General features: G+C 39.0%; 1 protein-coding gene across 3 annotated transcripts in view; it reads left to right on the forward strand.

Moving 5' to 3' along the window:
* The window catches only part of birc2 (baculoviral IAP repeat containing 2), a 40155-nt gene that overhangs the window by 16520 nt on the left and 5062 nt on the right, over window positions 1–18573 (forward strand). For all 3 annotated transcript variants that reach the window (XM_072263463.1, XM_072263465.1, XM_072263464.1), the window contains exons 2-7: window positions 5304–7210; window positions 7538–7637; window positions 9216–9297; window positions 9402–9447; window positions 11349–11588; window positions 16575–16826. In XM_072263463.1, coding sequence (XP_072119564.1) covers window positions 6301–7210; window positions 7538–7637; window positions 9216–9297; window positions 9402–9447; window positions 11349–11588; window positions 16575–16826 — 1630 coding nt within the window. In that variant the 5' untranslated portion in view covers window positions 5304–6300. The remainder of the gene's footprint in view (window positions 1–5303; window positions 7211–7537; window positions 7638–9215; window positions 9298–9401; window positions 9448–11348; window positions 11589–16574; window positions 16827–18573) is intronic.

Raw genomic sequence — 18573 nt, forward strand, 5'->3', positions numbered from 1 at the left:
AGTGTTACGGGTTCTGGTCTTCCTGCTGTAGATTTTCTGTCATGCCATTTGCTAAACTCAATATAGTTGGCCACCAGACAAGAGAAATTACAAAACATGACAATTGGATTTACAGCTTTGAAAATATTTTGCATCCTGCTTTGTCATACCAATTGGTACTTTTTGGTTTTTACTGCAATATCCCCATAATAATCCCACATCTAATCCCAAAAGTTCTAACACCTGCGTCAACTCACCATAAAAGTCAGTATAAATCAAACCCAAACAAAGGTTAGAGAAATGCAACTGTTGGAGAAGCATATGTACAGTCAGATCGGCAGGAGAAAATGAGGGGCAAGTAGAGTTGGGATGGGACTGTTGAGGTTGAAACAGGTAAATAAGTGGAATCAGATGAAGGAAGGGAATGGAAACATGAATCAACTGAGATGAAACCAAGATAGATAAGTGTGTGGGTGATGGGCAGACGGAACCAGATGGGGGAGAGTAGTGACTAGATGACAAGCTGGAAGGGGGCAGATGGAAAAAGTGAACAAAGAGAGAGAGAGAACCTGGGTGGACTGATGGGAGTGAGAAAGGAACACGGGGAACAGGTTACCTTCTTCAAAGGGAGATGAAAACCAAAAATTGCAGTTGCTGAAAATTTGAAATAGAAATAGACAATGGAGGAAGAAAGTTATTTGCAAGTCAGGCAGCATCTGTGGAAAGAGAAACAGTTAATATTTTGAGTCTAAGACCCTTTGACAGAACTGGGAAAGAGATGAAAGAGGAAGGGAAATGGAGTAGGGTTGTGTTGAACAAAAGGAGTTTGTGATGAGATGAATTGATTTGGCTGAGCAGCACATTCAGTTGTTAGGGTAAAGAGTTTCATTCCTCACAAAGTCACACATTACATGACCCTGATACCACATCGCATCTACCTCATGTTCACTTTTGTCAGAAATTCCTTCTGTTTAACCCACAACACATTGCTATCCAGACTGACTAATAATTTCTCTTTCTCAGATCTGATGCAGGGTTTCATTTAAAATATTAAGTGTTTTCCATTGATGCTGCTTAACTTGATTAGTTTTTTTTACAGCATTTCCATTTTTTTCATTATCATTCACAAACCTCACTACCTTGCCATTAACAACTTGTTACACAAGCTTAGTAGCTTAATTTTCTAAGCAGTCCATTAAGGCTTTTCAGTGCTCCCTTTGTTCTATCACTTCCTTCTTGCTATCTGGATGCAAATGTTACCATCCTGAAGCAATGACTGCTTCCACAGATGCTGACTGACAATATCCAAGCACTTTTTAAAAAATTAGCGGCGCTGCTTTGTGCATATGTGAGTGAACCATGGTATTGACACTAATGCCAGATCAAATTTATGTGGATGTATTTGTCTTATTTATTACACAGTAGGCACTGATCTGCAATATTTGCATGAAAGTTACATGTAGTTCTGTGTAGTTATACAATTAAAGTTATATGTGGTTAATGTGCAAGCATGTAGGTTCAGGTTGATAATAGAGTTCATTTTTTATGTACAAAGGCCGTCCAGTAATTAAAGACTAATTTAATGTTTTCATGGTGATCAGGGGATAAAAAGTATTTCTTTTGGTTTGGGCGTCTGACAAAATCTAAGAGGACTGAATTAAATGAAAAATTGCTGTATGGTAATTTATAGTTGCCACAAATGGCAATTGATGTTAGTTTATTCATTTATAAAGTAAAACAAATAAATATTTATTTACCGAAGATTTAAAGGGAAATGGAGGGTGGGTGTCAGAGTCTGGAATTGAGTCACAGATATGATCTTGAGTGGGCCAAAAAGATTAAATGTATATTAATTCCTCTGTTTTTGAGTTGCATATCACATTCAGACATTGGCTGGAGTTTACTAATCATTAAGTAATATTGAACATTGTGGAAAGTTATCATAGGTGCTGTTATTAATTTCACTTACTCCATGTTGGAGATGAATACAACACCTGAGAAATCTAAAACTCTCTTCACAGAGCATATAATTCATCAATACTATTATCTTATTCAGTACTTATCTTCTGGAGATTGCTTTCTTATGTGGGTTTTGCCTTTACATTTAATGTATATCACGGATTTAAATATTGGATTATGACGTTTTAATCCAACACTCTTTCAGAGGTCAGGAAAGAGGCACAAAACTTGTTGCTTCATGCAAACACGAGGAAATCTACAGATGCTGGAATTTCAAGCTGCACACATAAAAGTTGCTGGTGAAGGCAGCAGGCCAGGCAGCATCTATTGGAAGAGGTACAGTTGACATTTCGGGCTGAGACCCTTCGTCAGGACTAACTGAAAGAAGAGCTAGTAAGAGATTTGAAAGTGGGAGGGGAGGGGGAGATCCGAAGTGATAGGAAAAGGCAGGAGGGGGAGGGATGGAGCCAACTCTTGACGAAGGGTCTTGGCCCGAAACGTCGACTGTACCTCTTCCAATAGATGCTGCCTGTCCTGCTGCGTTCACCAGCAACTTTTATGTGTGTTGCTTGTTGCTTCATGATCATTTTATTAAGTGTTAATAGAACCAAGAGAATTGGGAAACAGAGTGTGATAGAGGTCTATTCAGAGAGAAACAAAGAAGATGATGTCACCCAATGTGGGTTAGCCTTTTTGTACCAAGATAAGAAAAATTCCATTCATAGTAGTAGTAGTCATAGTCATACTTTATTGATTCCGGGGGAAATTGGTTTTCGTTACAGTTGCACCATAAATAATTAAATAGTAATAAAACCATAAATAGTTAAATAGTGATATGTAAATTATGCCAGGAAATAAGTCCAGGACCAGCCTATTGGCTCAGGGTGTCTGACCCTCCAAGGGAGGAGTTGTAAAGTTTGATGGCCACAGGCAGGAATGACTTCCTATGACACTCTGTGTTGCATCTCGGTGGAATGAGTCTCTGGCTGAATGTACTCCTGTGCCCAACCAGTACATTATGTAGTGGATGGGAGACATTGTCCAAGATGGCATGCAACTTGGACAGCATCCTCTTTTCAGACACCACAGTAAGAGAGTCCAGTTCCATCCCCACAACATCACTGGCCTTACGAATGAGTTTGTTGATTCTGTTGATGTCTGCTACCCTCAGCCTGCTGCCCCAGCACACAACAGCAAACATGATCGCACTGGCCACCACAGACTCGTAGAACATCCTCAGCATCGTCCGACAGATGTTAAAGAACCTCAGTCTCCTCAGGAAATAGAGATGGCTCTGACCCTTCTTGTAGACAGCCTTAGTGTTCTTTGACCAGTCCAGTTTATTGTCAATTGGTATCCCCAGGTATTTGTAATCTTCCACCATGTCCATACTGACCCCCTGGATGGAAACAGGGGTCACCGGTACCTTAGCTCTCCTCAGGTCAAATTTGCAGATAAGAGTTAGCCAGTCAGAAAGCTGCTATTCAAATAATGCAATGCCAAGAGAAACCTCTAGACCTTTCCAGAATCATACGCGAGTAACCACTAGGGGACACACTGAACGAGTAGATATACATTCTGTGACCACCAGGAAACATACTGAACAATTACATGAAGTGGACTTCATCCACTTTGTCTCCAACTTCCACCCTGCCCTAAACTTTACCTGCTCCATTTCCAACACCTCCCTCCCCTTTCTTGATCTCACTGTCTCTATCTCCGGAGACAGCTTATCCACTGATGTCTAATTATAAACCCATGGACTCTCACATCCACTTGAAGTATACATCTTCCCACCCTGTAACTTGTAAAAATGCCATCTCAATTCCTCCATCTCCGCCGTGTCCTTTTCCAAAGAAAGGGGCTTCCCTTCCTCCACCATCGAAGTTGCCTTCAACCGCATTTCTTCCTTTTCACGAACGTCTGCTCTTACCCCATCCTCCTGCCACCTTATCAGGGATAGGGTTCCTCCTATCCTCACCTACCACCCCACCAAGCCTCCATGTCCATCACATAATTCTCCGAAACATCCACCATCTCCAATGGGATCCCACCACTAAGCACATCATTCCCTCTCCCCCCCCCCCCGCCAACTTTCTGCTTTCTGCAGGAATCGCTCCCTATACTCGGCTCCCTTGTCCATTCACCCCTCCCCACTTATCTCCCTCCTGGCACTTATCCTTGCAAGCGGAACAAGTGCTATACCTGCCCCTATACCTCCTCTCTCACTACCATTCGGGACCCTAAACAGTCCTTCCAGGTGAGCCGGCACTTCACCTGTGAGCCTGTTGAGGGTCATATATCATGTCTGGTGCTCACGGTGCAGCCTTCTTTAATTTGGTGAGGCCTGACATAGATTGCGAGATGTCTTCCGAGCATCTACGCTTCGCCCGCCAGAAAAAGCAGGTTCTTGCAGTAATCACCCATTTTAATTCCACTTCCCATTCCCATTCTGATATGTCCATCCATGGCCTCCTCCGCTGTTGTGATGAGGACACACTTAGGTTGGAGGAACAACACCTTGAATTCCGTTTGGGTAGCTTCCGACCTGATGGCATGAACACTGATTTCTCAAACTTCCAGTAATGCCCCACACCTCCCCTTCACCATTTTCCATCCCCCTTTCCCTCTCATCTTATTTCCTTGCCCACCCATCTCGCCCCTCTGGTGCTCATCTCCCCTTTTCTTTCTTCCATGGCCTTCTGTCTCTTTCACCAATCAACTTCCCAGCTCTTTACTTCATCCCTCGCCCTTAAGGTTTCACCTATCACTGTGTTTCTCTCTCCCCTCACCCGACCTTTTTAAATCTACTCCTCAGCTTTTTTTTCAACAGTCCTGCCAAAGGGTTTCAGCCTAACAACTAATTGTTAATCTGCAAAGAAAATTTCAATTAAACAGTTGTATCCAACAATGTCTTCCTGCAACCCCTCATGTATCATGTATCTTATATTATAATGGGGTATAGTTTCTAATTCACCCTTCCACACATATATGCTGCACATATCTTAATATCGTTCTTTTCCTGGAACTCGGAAAGAAATGTGCTGTCAAACCTTGTTTGTCCGTGTCGTTATGAAGTAATTCTTTGTGCTCTTTGGAAGGAAGGCAATGAAGAAACAACTGAGATTTGCCATGTCCATGTAGTAGTGATTCCACTGTTTAACTGTGTGCTACTATTGTTCCTTAACAGGCTTGTGGCTATAATAAGTAATTCAACAGTGTTGAAGGGTTGCTCATCATCAAAGTACATTAGTGTTTAAAAAAGTTAGTGAGAACAATGGTAAACGTAGAATGAAATTTCATGGTTGCAAGATAATACTTTGTACTAAAATGTTTTACTCAATACTTTTTTCCTTTATTTTCAGGTTTCTTTTGAAGACTGACAGTCGCCAGTTATTCTTATCATGCAAATATTTCCAACAATGAAGATGCACCGTTTTCTTAAGCTGAAGTTTTAACTTTATGATGGAGGTTTAAACAGCAAGGGGCATATACCTTTTTTTGGAAGGAGCTTTGTTTCTGTTCAATTATTTTTCAAGAAGGCAGTTGTCTAACTGAGATCTTGTACTCAATTGTTTGTTCACTGTGGAATTCTATTTCTTCTAAGATTATGAAGTGCATCATTCAGTTGAACTTCAAATATTGATCACTTCGTTTTATTTCAAATAGAGATACTTAATTAGTTTATTTTTTAACATGATATTTTGCCAGTTCAAGATCATGGAGCTAGGAATGAGAGAGAAAAGCAAATTCAAAATAGATTTTTTCTCTCAGGTAAGACAATCGTCACAATAAGACCCTCTGCACATTGGCTGCTGCATGTATACAGCATAACTTGGGAAGTGCACAGTTGATATATTACTATCCTTTCCTGGAGCTCAATTAATAAACTATATTTAAATGACCCCACCAAGTATTTGGCTGCATTCTGGTGATATGAGTGCCATTCTTGGTCTGTCCAAATTAGGAAGTCTAAGCTTGCTGTGAACTAGTGATTTGAAGGAACAAGTCTTGTGAATCATTCACTCTCCCTTCCATCCTCATTAAGCTTTTTTGCCTTTCCTCTCTTCCACTACTACCCCATCCTTGGCCCGCAAACCACTTCCAGGCTCAAACTTACTTGAGTGAGGTAGCCATTCTTGTAAACTTATAGCAGTTAATATTAATACACTGTGATGCATAGAACCTGTTAAGTTAGGGCCTAACTATTTTAATGAAATGTCTTAGTTAGTTTCCTAAGCCTTGCTGCATTTTAAAAAAAATTATACACGTGCCTGAGTGCTCCAGTCTTAAAATTGAAACTTATGTCCATAAATTTTTACCTTTGAAAGCCATTAACAAAGCTCCTCCCAAAAAAAAGGTATGCCCTTATTCTGCAAAATATTCTTCATGAATATACTTCAAAATCAACATCTTGGCAACTTTAGAATAGGTGGTGATCAAGAACTGCAATATGACTTCTCTTCAGAACTTTACCGTATTTCAACATTTGCTAAATTCCCACCAAATGCTTTGATAAGTGAAAGGAGCCTTGCACGTGCTGGATTCTATTACACCAATATAGGTGATAAAGTGCAGTGTTTCTCTTGTACTGTTATTGTTGAAAACTGGCAACCAGGAGATAATCCTGTTGAAAGGCACAAAAAGGCTAGCCCAAGCTGCAGTTTTATTAATAACCTGCGTTCAGGTATTGACTGTTCTTCAAACCGCTCTCAGTTTTCTCTGTCAGGTGGCTCTTTTTTTCAGTCATCTTATTATGAGAATGCAGCACCATCTGAATTGTACTGTAGCAATCTCTCTGATCCTGTGGCCTCAAGAAGCGTGGAAGACTTTTCTCAACAGTTGCGATGCCCTCATTACAATGCATTTATGCGTAGTGAAGAAACAAGACTTCAAACTTTTCAGAACTGGCCTTCCTATTCTTCTTTGGTTCCCACAGAGCTAGCTAAAGCTGGATTCTATTACACTGGGGAAGATGATAAAGTTGCATGTTTTGTTTGTGGTGGAAGATTAGGTAACTGGGAACCTGGAGATCGTCCATCAACTGAACATAGAAGACATTTTCCAACATGCCCTTTTGTTTTGGGGAATGAGATTGGTAACATTCCCATGAATAACTCAGAATCGCAAAGGCCAAATCCACATGCTGCCGTGCATCCAAGACATCCTGAAATGCAGTCTTATGATAGACGGCTACAGACGTTTTTGAGATGGCCAGTGAGAAATTTTATTCAACCTGAACAATTATCTAGAGCTGGTTTCTACTATGTTGGTATGAGCATTCTATTTCTAGTTCTGCACAGCTTTGCAACAGTGTGGATTTTTCTACTTTGATAAGATTTTATGCCCCTTCTATGATTAGTATTGAGTTGTCACTATACTGTATATGCTCATTTTATGTTAAGTTCTCACAAGAAATGAAGAATTTCTGTTCAGTGGGCTGCTCATTCCCTTCAATTATCTGATTTCATCTTATCATTTTGTATCTTATTTTCATTTGCCTTTGTAGCTTTTGGTATAGAATTATTTAAATAGAAGGGACCTAAAATAAGCTTGGATTATCGACAAATGAAGTGAAAAATTATTTTTTTTCACTCAGGTCAAAATGATGATGTGAAATGTTTTTATTGTGATGGTGGCCTGCGAAGCTGGGAGGCTGGAGATGACCCGTGGGTGGAACATGCAAAATGGTTCCCAAGGTAAATTATTCAAAAAAAGTATTTAACAAAACATAAACAAGAGAAAATCTGCAGATGCTGGAAGCCCAAGCAATACACACAAAATGCTGGAAGAACTCAGCAGGCCAGGCAACATCTATGGTAAAGAGTAAACATTTGACATTTCAGGACAAGACCCATCATCAGGACTGGAAAAAAAGAGGAGTCGGAGCAAGAAGGTGGGGAGGGCGAGGAAGAACCACAAGGTGATAGGTGAAATTGGGAGGTGGGGGGAGAGGTGAAGCAAAGATCTTGAAAGTTGATTTGGCTGGAGATGGGGGAATCTGATAGCAGATAACAGAAGGTCATGGAAGAAAGAAAAGGAGGCGGAGCACCAGAGGGAGTTGACAGTCAGGTAAGGAGATAAAGTGAGGGAGGGTAATGGGAATGGGGAGTGGTGGGGGGTCATTACTGGAAGTTCAAGAAATTGATGTTCATGCCGTCAGGTTGGAGGCTACACAGAGCATAACCTGTTTCAACAAAACATGTTGAAATATTTAAAGTTAAGCTAAAGGTCTGCTTGTGAAAGAAATGGATACCCATTCCAGCCCTGGCCTATCTCCAGACATACAGAAAGTCACGTTAGCCCCAGTTAGTGTTAGTGGTTTGTCTGTGCCTAACCTGCCAATCACCGCGAGTGTTGCAATCTTGGATGTACTATTCATATGTAGTGATCCTGGCTGGGCAGTCTTCAGCTGGAACAGGCCCCAGCTAGGGTCATTGTCCCATAGCTTGACCCAACCTGAGGCAGAATGTTTTATCAGAGTACACACCTGGTTTGAACCCAACACATGGTTGAGTTTGGGTCAGGTATCCCACCTCTGTGATAATTTATGTACTTTCTATTATAAATGCTTCATGAGCTTCCCAAGCACAAACAAGAGAAAATCTGCAGATGCTAGAAATCCAAGCAACACGCACAAAATGCTGGAGGAACTCAGCACACCAGACAGCTTCTATGGAAAACAGTACAGTCGATGTTTCGGGCCGAGTCCCTTCATCAGGACTGCTGCCCCAAAGCTAGTCTAAAGCTAGAGTTTTTAAAGTGATGCAGTTGTGATTGATTTTAAACTAGAGTTTATATTAACAGTGCATTTACTCAAACATTTTTGCACCATTTTTTAATTAATCCCATGGTTCTTAGAATTTTAGTGTCTGCCAAAGAATAGAATTAAATATATAGATCATCCCTAGGCAACTAACTGGTTCCATTTTTACAGACATCTTCAAGTAGTTTTGTCCCTAAGTCAGAAAGTACATGAAGAAAATCACTCAATGTGCTAATCACAACTCCACAATATTGTAATAAATAATATCAAAAGCATGAGTGATAAGAAAGAACAAAAAACGAATTTGATGTTCGTAGGAATAAACGTGTGTTCATTTGTTGATCCATTGGATTTAATATTATGTGAGCTTGTACAAATGTAGAGTCAGGTGTCCGTAACTAGAGTTTGGCCTGCAGTTATCCTTGTTCTCCCTTCTTTATAATTATTGCACTTGAACACTAATCCACAAAACTGATTGTGGTGTTAACCTGCCAGTATATTATTACTTCAGGTGTGAATATCTTCTCCAGGAGAAGGGACAGACGTTTGTAAATCAGATTCAGACAAGGTTTCCACATCTGCTTGATTTCCAGGTAAAAGTCTGCTTCAGTTAATCTAGAATGCCATGTGGTATCTATATCTGTATCTTAAGCATTTTTATAAATATTTTAAAACATTTCACTATTTCCTTTTAAAGCTGCATTCCAGTTCTGATGATATCTTGGAAGAAACTCAAACAGCAGGTAACCTTAAAGTATCATTAGAGTCACATAGTAATGTAGCAGTTAGTGTAATGCTATTGCAATGCCAGCGAACAGGGTTCAATTCTGCTGTCTGTAAGGCTTGCGTAAGTTCTCCCTTGACCTCGTGGGTTTCCTCCTATATTCAAAAGATGTGCAAGTTAGTGCACTATTTCATGCTAATCCTTAATTGGGAGAAGGCTGAGAGTTCCTTCATTGTATTGTCTCTTTGGTTGCCCCTTTGCGCCTTATGAATTAGAACTGTAGATTAGGAATGGTAAAAGTAATCTGTAGGTGAAATATAGCTTCAAGCTTTTAATCCATCCCTCAAGCAATTTACTTGGATTTGCATGTCTCTATTGTTAAACTATTAAGTAAATAATTATTTTGCTCTATTTGTACTTTGTGCTCTGTGCAGGGAGCAGCCAACTTATGAATATCTCAAAACCTCATAAATTAGGGTAACTCCCATATTGCAGGAATAGCCTCATTTGCAGTGGTCTTTGAAAGCACTATAGCGTGAGCTTTAATGCTGGGCCTACTGTAATTAAGGGGTTTGTGCACAATAAGTATGAACCAAAATTGCTAGGAAAGCAGCAATTAAATAAGGTAATTAAATAATCTGGCCTCTTATTTTTTGAACACCAAAGGATGGTAAACTTTTGTAGGGTGCTACCACTAGCAACAATTAAGGTGAAAAACATTAAAACAATTACAGATGCAGAGAAGTTGAGGGAAAGGAATAAACAGATATGTTAAAATAAAACGTGGGAAGGGGCTCACCAGTGAATGGTCCACTTTTTCCAGTTTTCACATTAGTCTCCGGGTCTTTACAGTTGTATTTCATTGGTTTTCACTGTTATATTAATTGACAAGAAGCTAATAATCAAATGCAAGCCATTTGATAGTGCTAATATTGTCCTTACAAAAAAAGTGTGGAGTAAATATCCTTTGATTAATTTCAATGTACTCAGCACAAATCTTTTTACAAAGGTTGTAAAAAAGAATGCTTTTAAACACATTTAAACTGTTTAAGCAGCAGACATTCCTCACTAGAGTATTTTACAAGGAGATAATAGGGCAGATGACTAAAACATGATTAAAGAGGTAAGTATTCAGGAATGCCACGAAAGCAGGAAAAACAGAGGCAGCATTCAGGGAGAAACTTCAGGAAAATTTATGGCTTCAAAAGCATGACTTCCAATAACAGTGTCATTTTAAAACATTTATGCAAGAGATTGGAATGGAGGAATATCTGTAAATGTACAGAATCGAATGAGATTAGAAATTAAAGGACAAATCATTGCCATTTGGATACCATTTTAGCTTTAATATCTTTTTATTGCTTAGTCAATTCATGTCTGAAGCATAGATGTGACGAATTATGACATGGGCTGAGGAAACAATATAAGGGTATTATTTTGGTATGATAGGTAAGAATATAGCAACATAATTACAATACTTTTCAATTGGACATCAGAGGAACAATGAAGGGGAATAGCATGGTCAAATACTTACAAACATATGGTTCATGTGATCTCTGAGCATGGTGAAGGGGATGAAAGTAAAGAAATGTAAATTCGGCTTATGGGTATGGGGGAAATTTTGAGGACATTTCACCTGATGGATTTTGGGAATTACGTTGGAGACAAAATTTGAACTTTTGGTACATTGCAAAGGAATGCTGTATTTAGTTAATTAAATTTACCTTTTTTATTTGTTTGCATGGGTTTAGTGTGATACAGTTTCAGTTTTGGTCCAAACATTTTACAAATGTTTCACTTCATTAAACTTTTGCAGGTGTATACTGAGATACTGGACATCTCCAATAATTCAGATAGGATAACAGCTTGGGAATCTTTTCATTCCTAATTAAATTTTTTCTATATATTTAATTCATTCAGTTAATTTTGAGCCTGGTGAAAATCGTACAGAGGATGCAGTCATGATGAACACACCAGTTGTCAAGGGAGCTATGGAAATGGGTTTTAGTCGAAAACTTGTGAAACAGACAGTCCAAAGAAAAATTGTTACAAGTGGTGAGAATTACAAATCTGTTATAGAATTAGTGACTGACTTATTGAATGCTGAAGATGAAGAAAGACAAGAAGACAGAGAAAGAAAAATGGAAGAGTTGGATGAAGGTATGCTATTCAGCGTTGCTTGCCCCTTTTTTTTGATGCTGTGGTTATAAGGACAGAATGTCACATCACTAGAAAGCTGAATCTCTTTAACTCAATTTATCAGTGTTTCAGAAATTACACGTTTCTCATTTTTGGGAGATCAAGTTTAGTTAATACACTAAAACATGAGATACAATATACCCGAACACATCTCTGGTTTTGAGGCTTGTTTGTCATGGTGCTATGCAAAGTAAGTAAACGTATGACCATTTCTAGCTTGTGGATTTTTGAATAAATATATTTGTTGCTCATCATTAATTGTTAGAATTTTGTCCATAACACAATGCAACAAGATTCCACCACCAAGTACACATTTCAACAACAACTTGCTCTTTGATTTCCTTGTCACTCATCTACCCCCACCCACCATGCTGTGTATTATGGGCCTTTTGTGTGCAACACCTATTCTTTTACTTGTTCACTTCTCAGCATTACAGAACCCAGACTATTAATCTAACTGTTCCCATTAACTCATCTCTGCCCTACCTTCTCTGCTGCTGAAAAGTAATGTGCTTTTCTCTCATTCCCAATTCTGGCTCCAGACCAGAAACACGCTCTTTCCATTTGCCTGGTGAATGTTTCTAGTTCATTCAGTTTTTATTTCAGGTTTACAACAACTGCAGTTTTTAAAAATTTTTCAAGAAATCAGCACTGACAATTTGTAGCCTTTTCTTAACTAAGAATGGCTGAACCTGAAGTGGCTGAACTCTCATACCAGCTGGAATTTTCCTCTCCCCTCTATCCTTGCATCAAAAATATACTATTTGAAGGAATAAAAAGTCTTGTTAGCTGCTGATATAATTTCTGTAGGTGTTTAGAAATGATTCTATAAGGAACAGTGCTGGTAAGTTGCTGAACAGTATATGGACTGAATAGGAAAGGAACTGAAGGTTTATGCAGAAGCATGAAATCAGAAAGCAAACTAGTTGTTCCCAGTCAAGGTTAGTCATTTTCCTTGGAGTATAGCATGATTGGTAGAATGAACAGCAAACAATTGAGCTGGGATAACAAGGTGGATAGCTGACAGTAAAAGGTTATATACATTGTCAATTGAGTAGTTTTCATTCTGAGCTTTGGCGAAGGACAGCATGAGAAATGTGGTCCTGTAAGGAAATGTACACTTGAATATGCTATGTGCTGTAGCCATAATCCAGCTGCAGTATTGTGAAGACCAGTTTACCAGAAGATTTCAAGATTGCTTGCTGGTTCATTTTTGAAGGCTGCTCCTAGGTGCTAACATACAACTGGTGGCCATTTGGACACCTGCTTGTTAATTCAAAAGTCTAATCAGCCAACCGTGTGGCAGCAACTCAATGCTTAAAAGCATGCCGACATGGTCAAGAGGTTCAATTGTTGTCTAGATCTAACATATTATCAGAGTTCGGTCAAAGCTCATTTTGGGGAGGTAAAACTAGTCAAGACTCTGGGTAGCGCAATTAAAACTCAGTTCATTAAGAGGAAACACTAAAATAATACAAAATATCATCTTTTATTGTTCAATGCAATCATGATACAGTCTTTGTACAATAATCTTTGAATCTTATAATCTTGCACAACATTTAATTCTGAATGCTCCATCTAAACTCCATCTAATATTCTCAAATTCAATCTGGTGTTCAATCAAGTGATTCTGCCTTGTCTGCACAGTAAATCAGATCACTCTACTGTTCCCTTTCAAGTTGCTCAGTATTGCTCCGAAACCCCACTTGTAATAAGTAAGGATCATACCCATGGCAATTGAGGTAAATCTGTGCTCATTTTACCTGTGGCACGTCTGTCATTGATTATCATTAATGATTATTTGCATTATTATTAATTTCCATCAAAAATCTCTTGATTAGAAAGGACACCAAGGTTACATGTACCTAGAATTTTACAGAAATTCAGCGAATTGTCATTCTGTGGAGGCTGTGATGAGAGCAGTTAATGTATGTTATGGCCTTAGACACAGTTCATTGTCATGTTTGTTGGGGGGAGGTCTGTCTCACAGATTCTTTAGATAGTTTGAAAATATTTTAAAGTCTGTGGTTCTTCAGGGCCTGCTAGAATAGAAACTTTGGTCAATGTTTTGTGCTCTTGATACATCCAGGTTTTGGTATCCACCGGCCTTAAATAAATTACCCTATCTGAGTTCTATGCAGTAGAACTTAATGTGTAACCTTGTCTTCAGTTCCTTTATTACTGTTTTGCCCCATACTGTCTGCAGGCATCTTGTGCGGCGTTATTTACTGTGTGCAGATCTTGTTCTTTGCCTAGTTTCTTTACAATGTCAGTATTTGAGCTAATGGTTTAAAGTGTTAATGGAGTGACTATCTTTATCTTTACACTTCCTGTTCTAAGCATTGTCTGGCTGGGATACAATTCTTTATCTGAAAGGAGATAGGATATGAAAAGGTGAAGGAAAGGTAGGAAAGCAAGAGGTGAATGCTTACATTATCTGGCTTTTTTGTATGAACAGTTTTGCCTTTGAAAAGGAAGTTTGGCTCTATGGATGCAATATTTACGGTTTCTGCATTGTTACTGGTCACAGTGGCAAGCATAGCTGCTAGAGCTTCTTTTTCACAGTGTCATAGACCCAGGATTAGTCCTGATCATATGTTCTCCCTGTGACTGCATGCATTTCCTCCCACAAGACAAAGATGTATGGGTTGCTAGGTTAATTGGCCACTATAAATTGCCCTATGTTTGTAGATGAATGATAGTGGGGAGAACAGAAACTTGAATTCATGTATAATTAATGAAAATAAGTGTTTGATGACGAGTGCAGACTCAGTGAGCTGAAGGGTTTGTTTTCATGTAGTATTCCTCTGATTCTGTGACTAAGATAGTTATTGCTCTAGTGATAAATAGCCAGTTCTTGCTAAGGGGCATTGACTGAATTATCACCGTGCTGTCTACTAACAAGCAAATGTGTTTGAATGCCGTGCGTATATGGTAGGTAATATGTCTATCTTTAAATAGTTAAGACTATATATCATGTAGGGGTTATGGATGTGACACTTGCAAAAGTGCAATATATGAAAATACACTGAAGCAATACACACAAAATGCTGGAGGAACTCAGTAGGTCAGATATCATCCACCGATGGAAATAAATAAGCAGTCAATGTAACGGGCAGAGAGACCCTTATCAGGAATGGGAAGGAAGGGGAGAAAGGCAGAATAAGGCGGTGGGGGGGGCAGGCAAAGGAGTACAAATAGAAGGTGATAGGTGAAGTCAGGTGGGAGGGGAAGAGCGATGAAGTGAGAAGCCGGAAGGTGGTTAACTGGAAAAGGTAAAGGGCTGGGGAAGAAGGAATCTGATAGGAGAGGAGAGAGGACCATGGGAGAAAGGAAAGGAGGAGGGGCAGCAGAGGGAGGTGATGTGCAGGTGAAGGGAAGAGGTAAGAAGGGGGCTAGAGTGGGGAATTGAAGAGAGAAGCGTGGGGGGTAATAACCAAAAGTTGGAGAAATTGATATTCATGCCATCAGGTTGGAAGCTACCCAGACAGAATATGGGGTGTTGCTCCTCCAAGCTGAGAGTGGCCTTGTGGTAGTTATAGAGGAGGCTATGGACCAATGGGAAATACTGCTTTTTGCAGGTGAAGCAAAGGTGCTCAACAAAGCAGTCCCCCAATCTACATTGAGGCTGCAGTGGGAGCACCAGATACAGTAGATGACCCCAACAGATTCACAATTAAAGTGGTGCCTTACCTGGAAGTACTGTTAAGGGATCTGAGTGGAGGTGAGGAAGGGATTGGAATGGGCAGGTGAAAAACTTCTGCTTGCAGGGATAAGTGTCAGGAGGGAGATTTAATGGGGAGAACAAATGGACAAGGGAATCACGGAGGGTAGGAGGAGGTGAAGATGTGTTTGGTGATGGGGTCCCATTGAAGATGGCGGAAGTTGTGGAGAATGATGTGCTGGATATGGAGTGGTAGGTGAGGAGAAGATAAACTCTAACAGATGCAGGCAGATTCTCCAGTACCTGCAGAATTGCTAGTGTTTATGAAGATGCACTGGAACATGTTAGTCATGAATACTAATGGAAATTCCTATGAGTGGTGCAAATGGGAGAACATTGCATGAAATTGTTATTAGGGGCATGGAGTCAATGTAGTTGGATAAATTTTTTTAAGATGCATTTACTGATAATGAGCTATTAATGAAAAATTAATGAACTGATGGGACCAGATGTGTTTCCTCCCATTGACTGACACTGAGAATATCCTGATATCCTCGTAACATTTTATGAGCAAGTATAAAAAAGTCCTGTCCTTGTTGAATCACTTGTCATTCTAGTCATTCAGTCAGTGGGTGCCGTCCTGATTCTGGGGTTGGTGGCTATGCACCTCCATCTTCTTTGATCTTGCGCTCTTTTTCTGGCCTCAGCATAACACAACCCAGTCCATTGCCTCACATTATCGTACCAAGTGGTTCGCTGCCTTCCTCTTTCCCTCTTTCCTTCTATCATCCCTTCCAAAATCAATCTCTGCAGTCCACCACCTCTTAACAAGTGCCCAGCATATTCCAGCTTCCTTTTCTGCACATTCTTCAGCAACTCCTTTTCTCTCCTCACTCCCTTCAACGCTTCCATATTACTGACCTTCATCACCCATCTAATTTTCTGCATTCTCCTTAAACACCACATTTGAAATGCCTCCAGTCGTCATTGCACTTCCTTGCATAAGGTCCACAATTCAACTCCATACAACAGACTGCTCCAGACGTAGCATTTCCAAATTCTACAACGCAGCCCAAAGTCCAACTTCTTGCCACACAGCAGTACCAGGAGCAAATTACCTTGTCTTTGAGAGGAGCAAGTTGGCATTAAGCAGTGAGAATAGCCTTAATTAACTATTGATGAGATTTGGCCCTTGTAGAGATAAACCCATCGCTTCTAAAATGTAGCAACATTTCACTATTACTGTTAATCAAAACTTAGCAAATTCTGACTTCTTTTTGCAGATGTATTACTGTTGAAGAAAAATTGTGCCGCTTTGAGTCATAATTTGACAAATGTAACGCCTTTGCTGGAAGATCTAGAAATTCATTCTGTTATTAACAAAGTGGAAAGTGATGTGATCAAACATAAACCTTGTGCAAATGAACAAGTCAGAGAGCTAATGGACATGATCATTTGCAAAGGAAGAGCAGCAGCTGAAGCCTTCAAAGATGTGCTTTTGAAACATGAGCCTGAATTGCATGAAAAGCTATATGGTATGTAATTCCTGTTGTTTATGGTATGTAATTACTGTGGCAGTTTATTTCTGCATCTTATGTTAAACTAAAGCATGCCTTGCAATAGAAAAAGCAGTCTGTAAATACTGTAAGACTTTATTGTCGTAGGGTTTGTTTTGTCAGGATATTTTGAATTCTTGTTTTAAGTTAATACTTTTCTCAGTAAGTATAGAAAGTAACAACTGAGAAACTATTCCAATGCTGCATCCTTCAACAGAGGAATCAATGCATTTTCAGTTTAAAATGTAACTTTGACTAAAGCTTGTCAACTTGCATTCTGAATCATGTTATTCCAGTGCAATAGTAATTATGCAAATTGTGTCCATTCCATTCTGCCTGTGTAGGTAGGTACAAAATCCAATGTTTTGAGAATGTGCATTTGAACCACTTATAGTACTGCAAGTTGGAGTATCACAGAAACAAAAATATTTTTAAGCACAGCTGCAAAACTGGTTGTGTTAAGTTACAGATGTTTGCTTGCATAACAGATGTTGCTAGAATTTATGTGGATTTAGTTTTTAAAATTGTCTAGGCAAAACATATCCCTTTCTCCCTTCTTTCCCTTTTAAAATGTTTTCATCCAATCAGGAAATATATTAACTTTTCTCATTAGTTGTATCTATTGTACTATTTCCTTTTCTCTATCGTGTTTTGCCAATTCCTCAATTAGCAGGAGGATAGTACTTTTTAAATTTCTTTGCATTCCTCAATATTATTTTAAATTGGATCACTAACTGTTTATTGATTTTGACAATTATGCATTACCAGGTCAATGGAGTCTTCACTAGTGTTTTAAAACTTACTGCATTCTAGGCGTTATTTGAGTTCTCTTCATTTCATACCTACATACATAAATTTGGAAGTATGACACATTTTAAAAATTGTATTTATTTTCTTTTTGCTATCTTGTACCATTTGGTGTTTATAACCCACTCCTCTATTTCAACTTCTACTGACACCATCTCCCTTTCCCTGAATTTAGCCCTTCAGTGCATCTGCTGTGAATTTATTTCTATCAACCATGAAAGAGTGAGCTTCATTTTGAGTACTAATTGAAGAATTTTGATTGTATATTGTTGGCTCCTTGTTTGTTTCACTGTTCCAGATTGTTTGGGGGAAGTGTTTAGATACACTCCTTTCCTGTTAGTTTGGGTTTGTCACAGTTTGGTTGTTGGGTGGAGGGAAGGGGATGAAATGGTGCTTTGGAGATGATTGTTTTACATAGTATTCCCCACTCTTGGAGTGTGTTAGAAATGAATCGCTTGATATTGAAAAGACTCCAGTATTTCCCTTTTAAGCTCCAGAAATCGTGTGTTATAACAGATTGTGTTAGAAATCTTGATATTTTTTAATAATTAGCTCTAATTATGTAATATTTTAACATTTGAGAGTAATAACTTACTGAATTTTGCTGAACTCAGTCCTGTCTTGTGGAATTATCCAATTTAAAATTTGTACTGTAAATTTGAGAGTTGGTGTGGTATCCAGCAGGACAGAAGAAAGCCCTGATTTGAAATGTCCTCAGAAATATGACATCTGGCAAAATCTTACTCTTATTAGAGAGTATCAAAGTTCAGTGTTCTTTCTCTCCATCCGGCCTGCTCCAATAATGATGGAAATACTTAGCAGGTCAGCCTAAACGGAAGAAAAACAATTAACATTACATGAGTATTTCTAGCATTTTTTTGTTTTTATTTTAGATTTCCAACATTTGCAGTTTTAAATC

This window comes from Mobula birostris, chromosome 7, assembly GCF_030028105.1.
Source record: "Mobula birostris isolate sMobBir1 chromosome 7, sMobBir1.hap1, whole genome shotgun sequence".
NCBI classification, from domain to species: Eukaryota; Metazoa; Chordata; class Chondrichthyes; order Myliobatiformes; family Myliobatidae; genus Mobula; species Mobula birostris.